At 35.8% G+C, this 18162-nt stretch overlaps 1 protein-coding gene and 2 pseudogenes across 2 annotated transcripts; 1 reads left to right on the forward strand and 2 right to left on the reverse strand.

Moving 5' to 3' along the window:
* The first annotated feature begins 64 nt into the window (after positions 1-64).
* RMI1 (RecQ mediated genome instability 1) lies at positions 65-17527 on the forward strand. Of its 2 annotated transcripts, XM_077749542.1 has the most exons (5): positions 65-212; positions 5396-5455; positions 14352-14443; positions 15461-15987; positions 16198-17527. In XM_077749542.1, exons 4-5 carry the CDS (start codon positions 15498-15500, stop codon positions 17370-17372), a joined length of 1665 nt encoding a protein of 554 aa, XP_077605668.1. In that variant the 5' UTR covers positions 65-212; positions 5396-5455; positions 14352-14443; positions 15461-15497; the 3' UTR covers positions 17373-17527. The 2 variants fall into 2 exon arrangements, with proteins under 2 accessions (XP_077605668.1, XP_077605667.1); XM_077749541.1 differs by having other exon boundaries at positions 15461-17527.
* LOC144219563 (U6 spliceosomal RNA) lies at positions 10405-10505 on the reverse strand (annotated as a pseudogene).
* On the reverse strand, positions 13651-13988 carry LOC144219519 (V-type proton ATPase subunit G 1 pseudogene; annotated as a pseudogene).
* Positions 17528-18162: the final 635 nt, after the last annotated feature.

Here is an 18162-nt window from a genome sequence, read left to right on the forward strand (position 1 = left end):
GGCTACCTCGTTCACGCGCACAGGGAGGGGGCGGGGAAGGGGCGTTTTCGGGGCCTAAGGAGTCTTTTAGGTTTAGAGGAGTGGCGTGAGCGCGCGGCAAATCGGGCGGGAAGAGGCAAAAAAGGATTAGGGCGCGCGCCGTGGCGGTTCCTGTTCTCACAGTCGCACAGCCCGGGGACCGCTGTTGCGCGAGAGGAAGGCGGGACGCCCAGGTCGGTGCTAGGCCCAGNAGGTCCCTGGCGTCTTCTCAGGCTTTCTAAGGAGACCATTCTTTTTTTTCCCCCCCGTCTGTTCTTCTTCCCCGCCCCCCCCATTTTTGTTAAATGGGGCCTGTCGGAAGAGTATTCTGCAGTGTCGCCGCTGCAGTGTATCTGAAAAATTTGCTGGAAGTATTAACATTCTGTCTCCTGAAATGAAAGCGAATCGCACAATAAGTTGTAGACATCTGCGTTCTGTTCTCAGCCGTTTCAAACGGCGACCGAACGAGTGGCGGTATTCAGCAGTGATGAAAACACCCCAAAAGCTCGTGCTCGCAAATGGCACTGATGTAGCGCAGTCAAGTTTGTAGTTGCTTTGTGTTCGGTTACTTCTAAGGCCCCCGGGCCAGGCTTTGATGACTTCTTTTGTTAAGGCCCTTAAGGTCATTTCGAATCGGTGACGACCCGGGGAAATCTCCTGGCCTGGTCGTAGCCAGTAGCCCCGTCCTTACTCTTCTACCCTCCAGCCTTCACCCACAACCCCAACTGTGAGCTGAAGCATAAAGATGTCATAATTTACATATCATTTTAACGCCACCATTTGCAGAATACAGATCTACAGTTCGTAATGACGAAATGTGCCGATCCCTCTTACTGGAACTTGATTTCCCCTCTTGAATAATTTGCAGAATGGATGTAACCAGCACCTTTTTTTGGTATGATTGCGTTCATCCATGATTTTTTACCTGCCTAATTAGGAAGAAACTCTTGTTGGAGGAGCTAAGGACTTAAGCATGGCCAGGAGGATAGTTAAACACTTAAGGGCATAGTGTCCGGGATTGTGGAGTTTATAGAAGGTCTCTTTAAGTGGTAATGTAATTTTTTAAAATGCCTTCCTCTATGATGAATGTATCTTCATGAAGAGCCTTGTTGGGAGGGTAAAACTTAGTTCACATATTGGTTTTATATTACAAGGTTCAGATCTTTATTTAATATTCAACCGAGAATTGATGCGTGTATTTAGGGGTTGAGAATACTTGGATTATAGAAATTTAATCTGCCAGTCAGGATTTGCAGTATTTAATTGACTGCCTTACAAACCTGGGACATTTCACCAACACTTAAAGGGGAATAGAAGGGTACTGTACTTATGCTGCTATCTTTCAATCTAGTATTTCTAGTGTAATCATCATTTTCTCCCCTGATAACACTAGAGTGATGAGCAGGAATGCAAAGCAAACGGCCGCATCTAAGAACTTCCTCCTCCCAGTTTCTCTGTCTTCTGACTGGACCTTAACTGGTGAAAGCTGTTACTTAACTTCTAGATACTATTGCCCGAAAGGAGTTTTTTGTTTTGTTTTGTTCTTCTTTTTCCACGTGTTTCCTCCTTACCTGTTTTACCTAATTTTTAGTTTACCCTTGAACAGGAAAGTCTATCTTTACACCATTTTTTCATCCTCTGTTGTTTTCAACCAAACTACTGTATTGTACTTTTGCTCAGTTAAGGACTTTGGCAAGTGGTTGCCAAGGTACCCATCAAGTTGGATACATCAGTGGCTCCTATCTTGTGTAATTAATTTTATGGTCATTTTGAACTCCCAGTAAATTTAGGGCTAGTATTACTTACCCTTGGGATTTACTTTAGATAAACTAATATAATAGAGATTTTGCGCTAGCCAGCTGGATGATTATTTAAAATACAAGTATTATTTCTTGAGGCTCCCAACTATGTGCCCTACCTTGTGCTGGCAGTTTAAAGCTTACTAAGAGTACTGTGAGTAGGTTGTGGTTATCTGTTTTATGGAGAAGAAAACTTAAGACTGAGAAGTTAAGGAACATGCCTGAGGTCACATAGTAGAGGTGGAATTCAGACTCCTAAACCTATTCTCTTTTCCTTACAGTAAGTTATGGAGGATCCACGAACAATCCCACACAGATAACTTCCTTCTAATTTCGATCATTAAATATAATTCCCCCCTCTAATTTTCAGAGAATGTCTTCTCAAAATTTTGAAGTTACCCTTAATAAGTTAAGACACTTATTTTTTAGATGAAGCTTGTGTAAACGTGAAGTGGTTATGATTTCAACATTTGTTAGTGCTTTTAAGTTTCAGCTATTGGTTGAATGTCCAAAAGGATGGTACTTTTGTTACATTTTTTAAAAAATGGAAATAGATGAGGCTGGCTGAAAATTAACTTATAAATCAAGTATGCCCAAATCTTTGTGGTGAATGATAGGATTTTCCTACTCTGTTCTTTCCTGGTCAGTTCCTGCAGTCAAGAGATTGAATGTAGATTATTGGGTTAAGTCAGATTTAGAGAGTCAGCTTTTTGGAAAACATTTTTCCATGATTGTAAAATTAATAGGGATTAAGATATATATATATACACACATAGTTTTATAACTGGGCTTTTTCTTAGCAAAATAAAATATGAACATATTTTCATGTTATTAAATGGGCCTGTAGAAATTTTTTTAAAGACTACATAACCTTCCATTTCATGGATCCAGTATAGTGTATTTAATTTCCCCCCCACTGTTGTTGAACACTTACATTGTTTCTGGTTTTTTCCACCCTATACAAACACAGTGATAAACACTCTGGCACATAAATCTTTGTCTTCCTTTCTGATTGCTTTCTTGATTCGTTTTGGAGAGAAAAATAAGTCATCATATGGTATGAACATTTCTTAACGTACAATTTAAAAAACATACCTTTCCATGCTTTTCTTTTCTTGGACAGTGATATTCATGAGGATCAGGGGCTGTTCTTTGTGTATGAGGAGTTGGGAAATTGTGCTCCCTAGCTCATACCTCCCCTCTAAGTTGTTTCTACCTGCAGTGACTATGATTACTCAATTTTTTCAGAAAGAGAGGAAGGAAAACCTTAAGAATTGCTGAAGGAGTAGATGCAAGTAATAACAATTTATTAAGTTATGAAGAGGCTCAGTTATTGAAACCCAGTCTAAACTTTATAATATAGATCCCACATGATAATACTTTTCCCATTTAATTAAATTTTTAAATAAAATTTTCTTTTTAATCTATAGGAAAAAATCCCATTTTATATAGAATTCTCTTTATACTACAATTGTTATAGCGTGCAGTTGGGGGGGGACTACATCTATGTTTCTGATTAGTATACCCTACACTTACTTTGCTTTTAAATGAATTCTGTCTAACAAATATTCATTTAGCAGTTTTTCCCCCAAACTTCTTGACTTTTTGGTAAAATATTGGAATTTAGCTATGTTTGAGTGCTTGCACAATGTTAAATATCTCATCATATTTGTGTTTTATATATATCATGGTTATCTTTTAGGGTTTTAATCATCAGAAATTTCTTTCTTTGCCTAGTTATGGTAACATTGTTATGAACTTATAATATGTCAATTAGCTTGAGAAGTGGAGATTTAAATCCTAGAGGATAGTACTTGGAGAGAATTATTAATTAGGACTGCCACACATTAATAGAACAATTTAGTTGTGGTTCACTGAGCTGTGTTTCTCAGAATTTGTCCCAACTGTCATTTAAAAGGAGTTTGTCACTTGCCATGCTCAATGCTAACAAGGAGGTACATGTTTGAAATAAAGGAAAAATGAAAAAAATAAGTGGATACATTAAGACTTAAAATATCAGTTTGTAATTTTAAAAATTCTGAAATTATTTTATGCAATATTTTAGTAGCTATAGCAAATAAAAGTAGTACTTAACCATGGTGCTGCTGTTTTGAAGCTGTCACAAAGGTAGATGCAGTGAATGATGTTAAGTTTTTCTTTCTTATTATTTAAATGAGATCTGAGAAATGTCTGTTCGTTATAACAACAGTATAGTGCTCTTAATAGAATGACTTTTTATGAATGTATTTTATTTGTAAGTGGGATTTTATATGTAAATAAGGGACTGGCTATACTTTCTCTTTTTACATAAGTCAACAGGGTCTAGCAAAAGGCATAGAAATGGAAATTAGAAGAATTTATGTTCTAGTTCTGCGTTTGCTAGGATATATGATCTTTCTGTCTTAATCTCCAAGCTTCACTTTTATTCTTCTTGAACAGATGATGGAACTTACTCTTTCTATCATGTTATTATTTTGAGGTTTAGGTAGTATTACAGATGTAAAAGTGTTTTGAAAAAAGCTAAACCTCTTACAAATAGGTTTTAATTTTTATTTTCAGCAAACCTTTATCTTTATCTCTGTTTATGTAGTTGTACCTGCTGGGATACAGGATTGATATCTCTGAAATTCATCCTTGTTCATTTCATTTCCTGTCCAGCCTTGACCTTTTCAGTTCACAACCAGTCCATCTTTCTTCCTTTCTCATTTTTTCCTTCCTTCTCCTAGAGGTATCCATAAAATTATCTCCTAGTATTTAACAGGTTCAGCTAGAACATATTATTTGTGTTATGTGGGTGCATGTACTATAATAATTTTAGGGGTATATACTGTACCTAGAGTGATTTATAGTACAAAACATTCTGCAAACAACTTAATTGTAATTGTGGCATTTATGCTTGATAATTCACTTAATTTATAACTCTACTGAAAGTACGCTTTGTCCTGATTTCCGTTTACTTAATGACTATCATTACATTAATACAACCTTTTGCAAATTATACGAGATCCATCTGCCAGTGCTGTCGTGGAGGAAATCGGTAACTCACTGAACAAACATACCTAAGACCCATGGACCTGGCTTCTTTTTTGAGATTAAAAAATATGACAACAGATGCAATAAAATGGCACTTTGGAATCTTAGGTTATGTAAGTACAGTTGACCCCTGAACAGAGCTGGGATTAGGGATGCTGACCCCCACCCCACTGAAAATCTGCTTGTAACTTTTGACTCCCCTATAATTAGCTACCATTAACTTATTGCTGACCACAAGCTTTGCTGATAACAGAAGTAGTCAATTAGCACATATTTTATGTTACATGTACTGTATATACTGTATTCTTACAGTAAAGGAAGTTGGAGAAAATATTAAAATCATAAGAGAAAATACAGTTCTATAATTATTGAAAGAAATCCGCATAAAGTGGGCCTGTGCAGTTCGCACCTGTGTTCAAGGGTCAACTGTACAGATCTCCCAGTCTTGTGGATGTCCTTAAGCTATGGCTTTATGGAATCATGCTTGGTAGTTTTAACATGCCTTTATTTTAATTAATTTTATATTTGATGTTATCTTGTTTTAGGTCTGTCTTTTAAGCATACAACTGGATTTGGTTTATTCATTTTGGGAGTATCATGTACAGGTAAGTTAATCTATATTCATTATTATTGCTGATATATTTAGACATGTTTCTACCATTTTATTGTTTCTATTTATGGTGGTTGGCTGTTCCTCTGTGCCTTCTGTTGGATTGTTCTTGTTGTTTTCCTGAGCTAGTTTAAAAGTTATATTTTTAGTTTTTTGGTATTTACCTTCAGTTTTTTTTATTGAGATAAGTTTTTTTTTCAATTGTTTTTAAATGTTTATTCTTATAGAATGAGACAGAGCGCAAGTGGGGGAGGAGCAGAGAGGAGAGGGAGACACAGAATCTGATTCAGGCTCCAGGCTCTGAGCTGTCAGTACAGAGCCCAATGTGGGGTTCGAACTCATAGAACTGTGAGATCATGACCTGAGCTGAGTCAGACGCTTAACCAGCTGAGCCACCCAGGTGCCCGGAGATATAATTTACATACAATAACATTTATGTTTTTCTTGGTGTATATCTCTGTGTATTTTAACAGACATAGGCATATCACCATCACTGCCAAGATCATGATAGAGAATACATTTTTGTATGCCCCTATAGTCAGTCCCTCTCTACACTTAGTCTTGGGCAATCATTGAACTGTTTTCATTGCTAGTGTTGCTTTTTCCAGAATGCCATATAAATGGAATTGTACAGTCTTTGGCTTCACTTCACATGTTGCATTTGACATTTGACTTAGTCTGTTCAGGCTGCTCTAACAAAAATACCATAAGCTGGATGGCTTGGAACAATAGAAATTTACTTCTGTGGAGGCTGGGAAGTAAGTCCAAGATCAAGGTGTCAGCAATTTTGGTGTCTGGTGAGGAGGACCCACTTCTGTATTCATGGACAGGCGTCTTTTCACTGTAACCTCCTGTGGTGAAAGGGGCAAGGTAGCTCTGTGGTGGTGGTGGGGGTGATCTCTTATAAAAGCCATAATCTCTTTCATGAATGTTCCACCCTATAACCTAAGGGTAGAACTCTCTCAAAGGCCCTACTCCTAATACCATCACATTGGGCATTAAGATTTCAGCATATGAATTTTGGCAGGGACACAATCTATAATATTACAGCCATGATATTGCATCTTTTAGTAGTTTATTCCTTTTTATTACTCAGTAGTATTCCATTGCAATGATGTACTATAATTTATCCATTCACCAGTTGAAGGACATGTGGGTTGTAAAGCTACTATGAACTTTCACATAGAGATTTTTAATTAGTTTAAGTTTTCATTGCTCTTGAGTACGTTCCTAATAATGCGATTGTTGGGTTATATGTTAAGTGTATGTTTTCCTGTCTAAGAAATTGCTAATCTGTCTCCCAAAGCAGCCTTTGCCATTTTGTATTCACACTGGCAATATATGGAAATTCTAATTTTTGGTATTCTCAGTTAGTTTTTACTTTAGCATTGCTAATAGATGTGTAGTATCAAATGTGATTTTACTTTTCTATTTTCCTAATGTCTAATAATATTGAGTATTTTTTAATGTGTTTATTTGCTATCTGCATATCTTCTTTGGGGAAGTGTCTATTCAGATATTTTATTCATGTTGAAATCAGTTTGTTTTCTTTTTATTTTTTTTAATGTTTATTTTTGAGAGAGAGAGAGAGTGCATGAATGCATGCGCTTGAGAATGGGAGGGGCGGGGGGGGAGACAGTTTCTGAAGTGGGCTCTGTGCTGACAGCAGAGAGTTGCTGCGGGGCTCTAACTGACAAACCATGAGATCATGACCTGAGCCAAAGATGGACACTTAACCAACTGAGCCACGCAGGTGCCCCAAATAAGTTTGTTTTCTTATTGAGTTTTAAGTATAGATTCTTTCTATATTCTAGATACAAGTCTTTTGTCAATTATCTCTCTCAGTTTGTGGCTTATCGCATGTGTGTGGCTTTATATTCTTTACGGTGTTTTTCAAAGAGCAGAATTTTAAAATTTTGATAAAGCCCAATGTATTAATTTCTTTGATGAATTGTAGTTTTGATGTTGTCCCCAAGAAAACTTTTAAAGTTTACTTATTTATTCTGAGAGAGAGAAAGCACAAATGGGAAAGGGACAGAAAGAGAGGCAGAGAGAGAGAGAATCCCAAGCAGGTTCTGCACTGATGGTGCAGAGCCCAATGTGGGACTTGAACTCACAAACTGTGAGATCATGACCTGTGCAGAAGTCAAATACTTAGCCGACTGAGCCACCCAGGTGCCCCTCCCTAAGAAAACTTCTAAGAAACCAAGGTCACAAAGATTTTTTGTCTTAACTTTTCTTACAGCTTTTCTACAGTTTTAGTTTTCATGTTTAGGTCAATGATTCATTTAGAGTTAATTTTTATATATAGTGTGAGGTATTGGTTGAGGTTCATATTTTTACATATGAATTGTCCAATTGTTTCAGCACCAGTTGTTCCAAAGACCATCCTGTTTCCATTGAATTGCCTCTGCAACTTTGTAGAAAAATCAGTTGACCATATTATGTGTGGGTCTATATCTAGACTATCTTCCCTTTCCATTGACTTGTTTGTTAATCCTTTTGCCAGTACCTCACTGGCTTGATTATGAAGTTTTATACTAAGTCTTGAAATCAGATAGTGAGTTCTTCAAATTCGTTTTTTGTTTCAAAATTATCTTGACTATTCCAGTTCCTTTGCTTTTCCTTATAAATTTTAGAATTAGCTTGTCATTTTTTACAAAAGACAGATGTTAGGATTTTGAATGGAATTGCATTGAATCATCGCTAGATCAGTTGGAGAGAATGAAACCTTAAGGTAGAGTCTTCAACACAGCTGGTCTCTTCATTTGTTTTTGGTCGTCTTTGATTTCTTTCATCAGTAATTTGTAGTTTCAAGATAAATATCCTACAGTATTTTGTTGGATTCATTTTTTCCCATGTGACACATTGCAGCTTTTATGCACTTACAAACACTAGACAGCACTTCAGCACTATGCTGGGGACCATTTTAAACAGTGAAATCGTCAACAAGAAGCACAAAAGTGTGAAAATGGAGCAGGAAATGGACCAGGAAAAAGATGCATCTTGCTAACTCATCAGGCAGTGTTGCTATTTTGTAGATACTTTGATGCTTTCTTGATAAATATTCATATCATCTTTATTTTAGGAGGAGTTTTCTTTTTTCTCTTCCCTTTTGATTTCTCTCTCTCTGTCTCATTGTGGAAACCTACCCTCTAAGCAATTTTTATTTTAACATTTATGATATTGTTAACTATATACACGTTGTTGTACAACAGATCTCTGTAACTTTTTCATTTTGCGTGAATGAGATCCTATATTCATTCAGCAACAACTCTGCATTTTTCCCTCCCCTGTCTCTGGCAGCCACTACTTTCTATTTTTATGATTTGATTACTTTAGATACTTCATGTAAGTGGACTCAGTATTTGTCCTTTGTGATTAGATTATTTCACTTAGCATAATGTCCTTAAGGTTAATGTATGTTATAGCATATGATATAATTTTCTTCCTCTTTTTTTAAAGGCTGAATAATATTCCTTCTTATCTATATAACACATTTTCTTTCTTCCTTTTTTTTAATTTTTAAATGTTTTTATTTATTATTGAGAGACAGAGCATGAGCATGGGAGGTGTAGAGAGAAGGGGAGACACAGAATCTGATGCAGGCTCCAGCACTGAGCTGTCAGCACGGAGCCCAAAGCGGGGCTCAAACTTACAAACTGTGAGATCATGACCTGAGCTGAAGTCAGATGCTTACCTACTGAGCCACCCAGGCGCCGCCCACATTTTTTTAATCCATTCATCTATTGTTGAACAATTAGGTTGCTTCTATACCTAGTCCGGTGTGAATAATGCCACCAGTGATTCGTGGGTGTGCAGATACATCAAGATTCTGTTTTTGATTCTTTTGGATATATACCTAGAAGTGGGATTTCTGGATCATATGGTAGTTCTATTTTTCATTTTTTGAGGTACTTCCATACTGTTTTCCTTAGCTGCTGTGCCATTTTTCAATCCCACCAATAGTGGGTAAGTGTTCTAATTTGTCCACATCTTCATCAATATTTGTTATTTTCTGTGGTTTGGTTTTGGCTAGTTGCCATTCTAAGGGGTGTGATATGATATCTCATTGCAGTTTTGGTTTGCATTTCCTTTATGATGGTGCACATATTTTCATATGCTTGTTGGCTACTTGTATATCTTTGGGAAAATGTGTTTTTGCCCATTAAAAATTTTGTTTTGTTTTGTTACTGGGTTCTTTATATATTCTAGGTATTAACCCCTGATCACATAATGGTTTGCAAATGGTTCTCCTTTTCTGTAGGTTGCTTTTTCATTGTGTTGTTTGTTTTGCTGCACAGTTTTTAAGTCTGATGTAGTCTTATTTGTCTGTTTTTGATTTTGTTACTTGTGGCATATCCAAGAAATCATTGCCCATTCCAGTGTCTTGAAGTTTTTCCTCCTATATTTTTTCTAATAGTTTTATAATTTTAGGTCTTATGTTTAGATAATCAGTTTTACCTCTGTGCTGACAGCTCAGAGACTGGAGCCTGCTATGAATTCTGTGTCTTGTTCTCTTTCTGTCTCTCCCCTACTCATACTCTTGTCTTTGTCTCTCTCAAAAATAAACAAACATTAGACCTCCATTTTAATTTTTTAATATGGTAAAAGATAAGGGTCCATTTTCATTCTTTTACATGTGGATATCCAGCTTTCCCAGCACCATTTATTGAAGACCTTATCCTTCCTTTGTTGTGTAATCTTGGCACCCTTGTTGAAGATTACTTGACTGTATTTATGAAAGTTTAATTCTGGGTTCTGTATTCTGTTCTATTGGTCTATATGTCTTTCTGCATGCTTTTTTTCCCTTCTGTTTTAATCTATAAACCTTTTCTTTTTCTTGCTTTATTGCACTCACATAGGCCTCTTATAAATGTAAAATGTTAGAGTAGACATTTGCTTTATACTTATTGTGTGTGTGTTGTTTAGTTTTTATTTCATAAGAGTATGGTATGCTTCACAAATTTGCATGTCATACTTGCAGAGTCCTGCTAATATTCTCTGTATCGTTCCAATTTTATTATATGTGTTTAAATGAGTACATCTGCTTTCTTCTTCCTTTTTTTTTTTTAAATGTTTATTTATTTATTTATAAACGCAAGCAGAAGCAGAGAGAGAAAGGGAGAGAGAGAATCCCAAGCAGGCTCTGCACTTAATAGCACAGGGCTTGATCTGTCAACCGTAACATCATGACCTGAGCTGGAATCAAGATTTGGATGCTTAACTGACTGAGCCACTCAGGTGCCCCCATCTGCTTTATTCTTGACATCAGGAGGACAGTATTTTTTCTTTTTAATTTGAATGTAGTTGATACACAATTGTACATTAGTTTCAGGTGTACAACACCTCTCTCTGCCCCTTCTCTGCTTATGCTCAGTCTCTGTTTCAAAATAAATAAATAAATATTTAAAAAAATTTTAAAAATTAATCTGGATAGCTAAGTTAAAATTTTTGTCAGGTTAGTATTCAGAATGTCTGTTATGACTACACATGTTATTAATAACTAAGCCTAGTAGTATATACTAGTGTTGCTTTACCTTTCTAGTACATTTTTTATTCTCTTGAATGGCCTTGTTTTGTTTTCTCTATATTTTTCATCAGTTTAACTCCCAACTCCTACAGTTACTTAAATCTCTCCTCTGCATTGAGATATATTAATGCTCTAACTAACAGAGGTGTAAACCAAGAAAAAGACATGAAATCCTGGAAATAGTGGTCTTAAATGATTTTATCTTCTTGAAAAATAATTTCTCTTCAGGCCTTCTGGGCTCTTCACCTTTACATCCTGCAAATACTTTTTGCTGTAATGCTTTTCCTCTCATTTCTTCCTCTTTCTTGGTTTATTTCTTTGTTATAATAGAGCACATCCTCCTTTGCAAAAATTGCTTTGGACAATGCTGATCTGAAAATGTTTAATTTCACTCTCATGCTTGATTGATACTTTTCCTAGGTAGGAATATATAGGTTGGAAATAATTTTTATTAAGAAATTTGAAGGAATTGCTCATTTACCTTTCAGCTTCTATTGAGAAATCTAAAGCCATGTGCATCCATTGATGTTTGTCATCCTTTCTGGAAGCTTGCAGCATCTTTGCCCTGTATTCTAAAATTTCATAAAGATAATGCCTTGTTATATGTCCATTTTATCCATTCTATTGGGTTCTTTCCATCTGGGAGCTCTTATTTTTAAGTTCTAGAAATTTTTAATTTATTTCTTTGATTATCCTTTCCTTCTCCCTCTGTTTTCTCTCTTGTCGTTCTGGAACTCCTAGTCTGTTAGACTTACTGGGCTATTTTTTGTTTTTGTTTTTTCTTTTTCTCCTTGTGTTTCATTGATTTCTTTGGAAATCAATGTTTTACTTTCGGAAGAGATTTTATTAACTTTATCTTCCATTCACTGTTTTTCGTTTCTGCTATCATTTTAAATTTCTAAGAGTTATTTTTGTCCTATGAATATTTCTTGTTAGAGAACCCAATTTCATATTATCATTCTGAGGATAGTAATGATAGCTTTTTTGAAGTTTTTGTCTCTTTTCCTAGTCATTTCATTGTAGTTTTTGCTTACTGTGTCTGTTGTTAGGAAATTGTCTTAGAGGGGTGCCTGGGTGGTTCAGTTGGTTAAGTGTCCTACTTCGGCTCAGGTCATATCTCACAGCTCATGAGTTCAAGCTCTGTGTTGGGATCTGTGCTGACAGCTCAGAGCCTGGAACCTGCTTCAGATTCTGTGTCTCCCGCTCTTTCTGTTCCTCCCCTGCTTGCACTCTGTGTCTCTTTCTCTCTCTCAAATATAAAGGAATGTTAAAAAAAAAAAAAAAAGATTGTCTAAGATATCTTGTTATAGTTAAGGAAGGGGAACTAGAAGGCTGGTTGGAACTCTGAGTCTGGGCGCACCTGGGTGGCTCAGTTGGTTAAGCATCCAGCTCTTGATTTCAGCTTAGGTCATGATCTCATGGTTCGTGAGTTCAAGCCCCACATTGGGCTCTGTGATGACAGTGGGGATCCTGTTTGAGATTCTCTCTCTCTGCCTCCTTCCCCCACTTGCACTCTCTCCCCTTCTCTCTCTCAAAAATAAATAAACACTAAAAAGAAAAAAAAAAGGAACTCTGAGTCTGTGGATGCATTCTCAAAATGAACTGTTTAATTTGAGAACCTCTTATGGTTCAAATTTTAACCATTTTTAATAACATGACCACTTGTTTAGGGTCACAGAGTTTATAAGTGTAAGATAATTTGGCTCTAGAGTTGTATTCTGAACCACTAGATTATATAGTGGCACTCCCATCTATTTTGTTTTCTTTATTATTTTTTGCACGATAGTCTTTACTTTTAAGTGATTATCAGCATACCAACTAATAACATGTAGCCAGTTCTTGAATTCTGTCATCTAGTAATTTTGATTTAAGAGGAACTAAAAGCAGCCCAAACAATTATACTAGTGTTTATTGTTCTAACCCTTAGCTGGAAAAGACTATTTTAAGGCTGTCTGCTGCTTAACACAGGTTACAAATAGCTATTTACTACTTTCGCGTAGATAAAGCCCCTGACCTTCAAGAAAACTTTTGGGGGGAAAATATGAAACCCTTTTCTTTCTTTTAAACATTTTTTTTAAAACTACCGGTAATAAAGGAAAAGTCAGTATTGATATATGTTTCTTGAGCTAAAAGACATAGGGGAACAGACAATGTATACCCATTAAAGTTCTAAGAAATATGAGGTAAAAAAATGAAATCTTTGGGTACGCTTTTTTTGTTTTTTAAAAATTAAAGTATAATTGATGCAAACATTCTGTTAGTTTCAGTGGTTCAGCATAATGATTTGATATTTGTGTACATTGCAAAATGATCACCACAGTAAGTCTAGTTAATAGTTAACATTCATCACTATATATAGTTACAGATTTTTTTTTCTTGTGATAAGAACTTTTTAAGATTTACTCTCTTAGCAGCTTTCAAATACGGACAGTATTATTAACTATAGTCACCATGTTGTACATTAGGGTAAGTTTTTAGTTCATACAAAGAAGCTAGCTTTGTTATTCTCCAAAAAAATGAAAGGACCTACTATATAATATATAGAAATAATTTAATGCCTTTTCATGAAAATATAATTCAAGCTTTGCTAAAATTTCATATTCCACGAAGGCATCTAAAATGCCAATCCTTGGAATAAGCACTTCTTTCTTCTTCCCCTATCCATTTATGTGGTAGTTTTCATGGATTTCTGCTTGATATCTCAAAGTCCAAGAGGTTTTCTAGGACTTCATCTCTGTTTTGCTAGAATTAGGTCTGGAGGATGATCATCATCTCCTGGGCCTTCACTGCTGCGACTACCATGGGATCCCAGAGCTGCAGTGTCCTCGGCCTTAGACACTTCTCTCTCTCTGTATGCTGTACTGTTCTATTTCAGCTTGAGCTGGTTTGGCCTGCTTCAGCTTTAGTTTCTTCTACATGTGGACCTTGGACACTTTCTGGGCTCCCACTTCTCAGCCTACAGAAGCTTCTGTAAGCCCTGTGACTGACAGGCCATGGCAGTAGGGATGCTGAGCTCAGCTGGATCTTTCCTTTGGGTCAGCTCACCCAGCTTCCTAAGATACGTGCTTGTGCCAGTGCCCTGTGGGCCATCCTCTCCTATCTTTAATTTTTACAGTACCCCTGTGAAGTTAAGCACATAGATAAGGAAATACACTATGGGAGTGTATAAATTTCTCATGGTCACTTGCTTCTATTTAGCTCACTCAGAACCTCATGTTTTTATTATTTTACTTCTACCTTGCCCTGATTGATAATAGGAATGCTCAAAACCATACCACCGAACTCTTACACTCATGCAGATAGATCAGTGATTCTTTCTGTGGCTTTGCCTTGTAACCCTTACCGCTTCTCGTCCCAGGGCCATTTCTGAACAGTAGAGGTTACACTTACTCCACTGAACAACCCGTTCCAAATCCTGTCATCAAATCCTATATGTTCCTGTTCCAAATGGTAAGTTTTCTTGTGGACATGTTAAAACTTTTATAGATTTTAACTCTTAGATATTTTGATCTGTGGGAGAAAAAATATACTTTGTGAACACAGGGTTAATTAGTGTTTAGTGTTTTGCTGCTACTTTTATATTGAGAAAATCAGAAGTACATTTATCTGGTAGGACTGTTGAGATTTATTTAGCAAAACAAATAAGATACTTTATATCAGCACAGAGTCTATTGTTATTTGTTATATTTTTATTCATAGACCACATATTTAAGTGCTAAGTGGACAAACAGAATGGTAAAAGTGTTTTTTTTTTTAATTTTTAAAAAATCTGTATTTTTGAGATAGAGAGTGCGAGCAGGGGAAGGGCAGAGAGAGAGGGAGACACAGAATCTAAAGCAGGCTCCAGGCTCTGAGCTGTCATCACAGAGTCTGATGCAGGCTTGAACTCACCAGCCCTGAGATCATGACCTCAGCCAAAGTTGGACACTTAACTGACTGAGCCACCCAGGCACCCCAAATGGTAAAAGTTTTAATAGAGCATTAATCATGGATAGAAAAACAACCTTAGTGACTGTTGTTTCTTGACTAAATTTTAAATTAGAATCTGGTTATCAATGTAATAACTACCATTTACCGAGTGTCTTTCATAGGTCTGACATTATGCTTTAAAAATGTTAATTGTATAATCTTCACAACAACTCTGGAAGATAGATGGTGGTATTGACATTTTACAGATGAAAAATTGGGTTAGAGAAGTTAAGAAATTTATATTACGCCACACAGCTTGTAATTTGACAGAACTAGCTCTCAAATTTGAATATATCTGTCTCAAACCTTTTGCTTTTCTCATTATATCATCTTGATTACTTGTGGTATTTGAATTTTGGTCATGTAGAAAGTCAAAGGATTTTAAGATGCTGAAGAGAGAAAAATCTAAGGGGTGTGGTTATACCTGTGCATTGTAGAGAATTGTAGAAACTATATTTAAATATACTGAATTATCATTTTTTTGTTTTTTGTTTTCAGGTAATACGTGCATAATATTTCTTTTATTTTAAAAGAAATGAGTGTAACTAATATTGCATTAAGAGTTGAAACCTGGCTTTCAGCTACATGGCATGTTAAAGTACCTCTAATGTGGTTGGAAGCTTGTATTAACTGGATCCAAGAAGAAAATGATAATGTTAATTTGAGTCAGGCACAAATGAATAAACAAGTGTTTGAGCAGTGGCTCCTTACTGATCTGAGAGATTTGGAACATCCTCTTTTACCTGATGGCATTTTAGAAGTTCCAAAAGGAGAACTGAATGGATTTTTTGCTTTGCAGATTAATTCATTGGTTGATGTAAGTCAACCTGCATATTCCCAGATACAAAAGTTGAGAGGAAAGAATACAACAAATGACTTAATTACAGCTGAAACACAAGTAGCCCCAAAACCTTGGGAAGCAAAGCCTTCACGAATGTTGATGCTGCAGCTAACTGATGGGGTTGTACAAATGCAGGGAATGGAATATCAATCTATTCCAGCTCTTCATAGTGATCTTCCTCCAGGTACAAAAATTTTGATTTATGGAAACATTTCTTTCCGTCTTGGTGTTCTCTTATTGAAACCAGAAAATGTGAAGGTTTTGGGAGGAGAAGTAGATGCCCTGTTAGAGGAATATGCCCAAGAAAAAGTACTTGCAAGATTAATTGGGGAACCTGATCCTGTAGTTTCAATCATACCAAATAATTCTAACCAAACCATCCCTGGAATTACAGATGTTCTAGATCCTGCATTAGGACCTTCTGATGAAGAACTCTTGGCAAGTCTTGATGAAAATGAGCTTGTAGCAAATAATGACACCTCCTTAGAAAGAAGGTGTTTCAGCACAGGTAGTTCCTCAAGTACTATTGCCACAAGACAGTCAGCTTTTGAATCATGGCATATTTCTCCAAAACCAAAGGGGAAACAACCAAATCAACCAATGCATTTCACTGATGGGGAATTAGATGACTTTTCATTGGAGGAGGCCTTGCTTTTAGAAGAAACTGTCCAGAAAGAACAAATGAAGACTAAAGAATTGCAGCCATTGACTTTGAACAGAACCTCAGATGAAAGCATAGAGAAATTTTCACATAAGCCTAATACTCCAAATAGTTTTTCTTTGATTTGCAAAAGTGGAAACAATAATTGGAATGGAAAAAATGTATCTGAACGAATGACTAATGAAGACAAATCATTTAGTTGTCCATCTGCTGAAGACCAAAACAATAGTGTTTTTTCAGTTCACAGTAATGTACCTCTACCCCATGACTTTACAGATACAGATAAGGACTCAGAGACAGATAATAAAGTAAAACAAACCTTCAGCAGTGCAGATGGCCATTCCTTAAATAAAATATCAAAGGGAGAGCTGGTAAATTATGTACCAAAAAGGAGTTCACACATTTCTAATGAAAATGATCACCATTTACAGTCTTGTTCTTTACGATCATCAGAGAACAACACTAATCTTTCTATTGCCATGGACTTGTATTCTCCACCCTTTATCTATTTGTCTGTTTTAATGGCCAGCAAACCAAAGGAAGTTACCACAGTGAAGGTCAAAGCATTTATTGTAACCTTAACTGGAAATCTTTCAAGTTCTGGTGGCATTTGGAGTATAACAGCAAAGATTTCTGATGGTACTGGCTATCTAGATGTAGACTTTGTAGATGAGATACTTACTAGTCTAATAGGGTTTTCAGTACCAGAAATGAAACAGTTAAAAAAGGATCCTCTTCAGTACCAAAAGTTCCTGAATGGTTTGCAGAAGTGTCAGAGAGATTTAATAGATTTGTGCTGTCTAATGACTGTTTCATTTAATCCCTCCTTGTCTAAAGCAATGGTACTGGCATTACAGGATGTTAAAATGGAACACCTTGAGAACCTAAAAAAGCGGCTGAATAAGTAATTTACTAAGATAGCATCAGAAAACAATTCAACAAAAGGAAATATTTACCATTAAATTTAACCTTTTCTGTTTGAGACTTTTTTTTTTGTAAAAGAGATAAAGGAAGTTTTATAACATTTCGGTTTAATTTTAAAATGTTTAATCATGATTGTATACTTAGGTTTCTTAAATAAATTTTTTTTTATGGTAACAGACGAAAGAATTTGGTGACCTGTTGTTATTGAGAGTTTTGTTTTTCACTTGTCATTTCACATAAGATGATTGCTAAAGTATTGTGTTAGTGTTTTGATGAGTCATATTGTTGGAAGTTGGCAGTTATAAATAGGTAGTTGTATTCTAATATGTTGAGTACCCAGAGATATTTTTTTATATTATTATACTTAGGAAAAAATGTAAATCCAGTGGATCAGGAATGTCAGGCTCTTAGATGCAAAAATACTTTGCTGGTTTTTATTTTGCTGACAGTAAATATTTGGTATACTTAAGGCAAATATTATGTTAACTAGGTACTATTGCAGAGATTATGTTGAATGGTTTAAAAATATTGTTTTCACGGCTAATTTATTTCATATTGTATATTGAAAACTTGAGTATAAGAGTCAGTAAATACTTTTTTGGGGGGGTTAAAATATAAGGGGGTTGTCCATATCTTTAGGTACTCTCTGAATTAGCTCAACCTGTAAGCTTACCTTTAGTTTTGCTGGGAGTATTGATTTTTTTTTTTAATGGAGACGGTTTACCACTTTTCTACTTTGTGTTAAAAAGTCACATTTGAAAGGCAAAGTTAATC

Source organism: Crocuta crocuta, unplaced genomic scaffold, assembly GCF_008692635.1.
Source record: "Crocuta crocuta isolate KB4526 unplaced genomic scaffold, BGI_CrCroc_1.0 scaffold99, whole genome shotgun sequence".
Classification (NCBI taxonomy): Eukaryota; Metazoa; Chordata; class Mammalia; order Carnivora; family Hyaenidae; genus Crocuta; species Crocuta crocuta.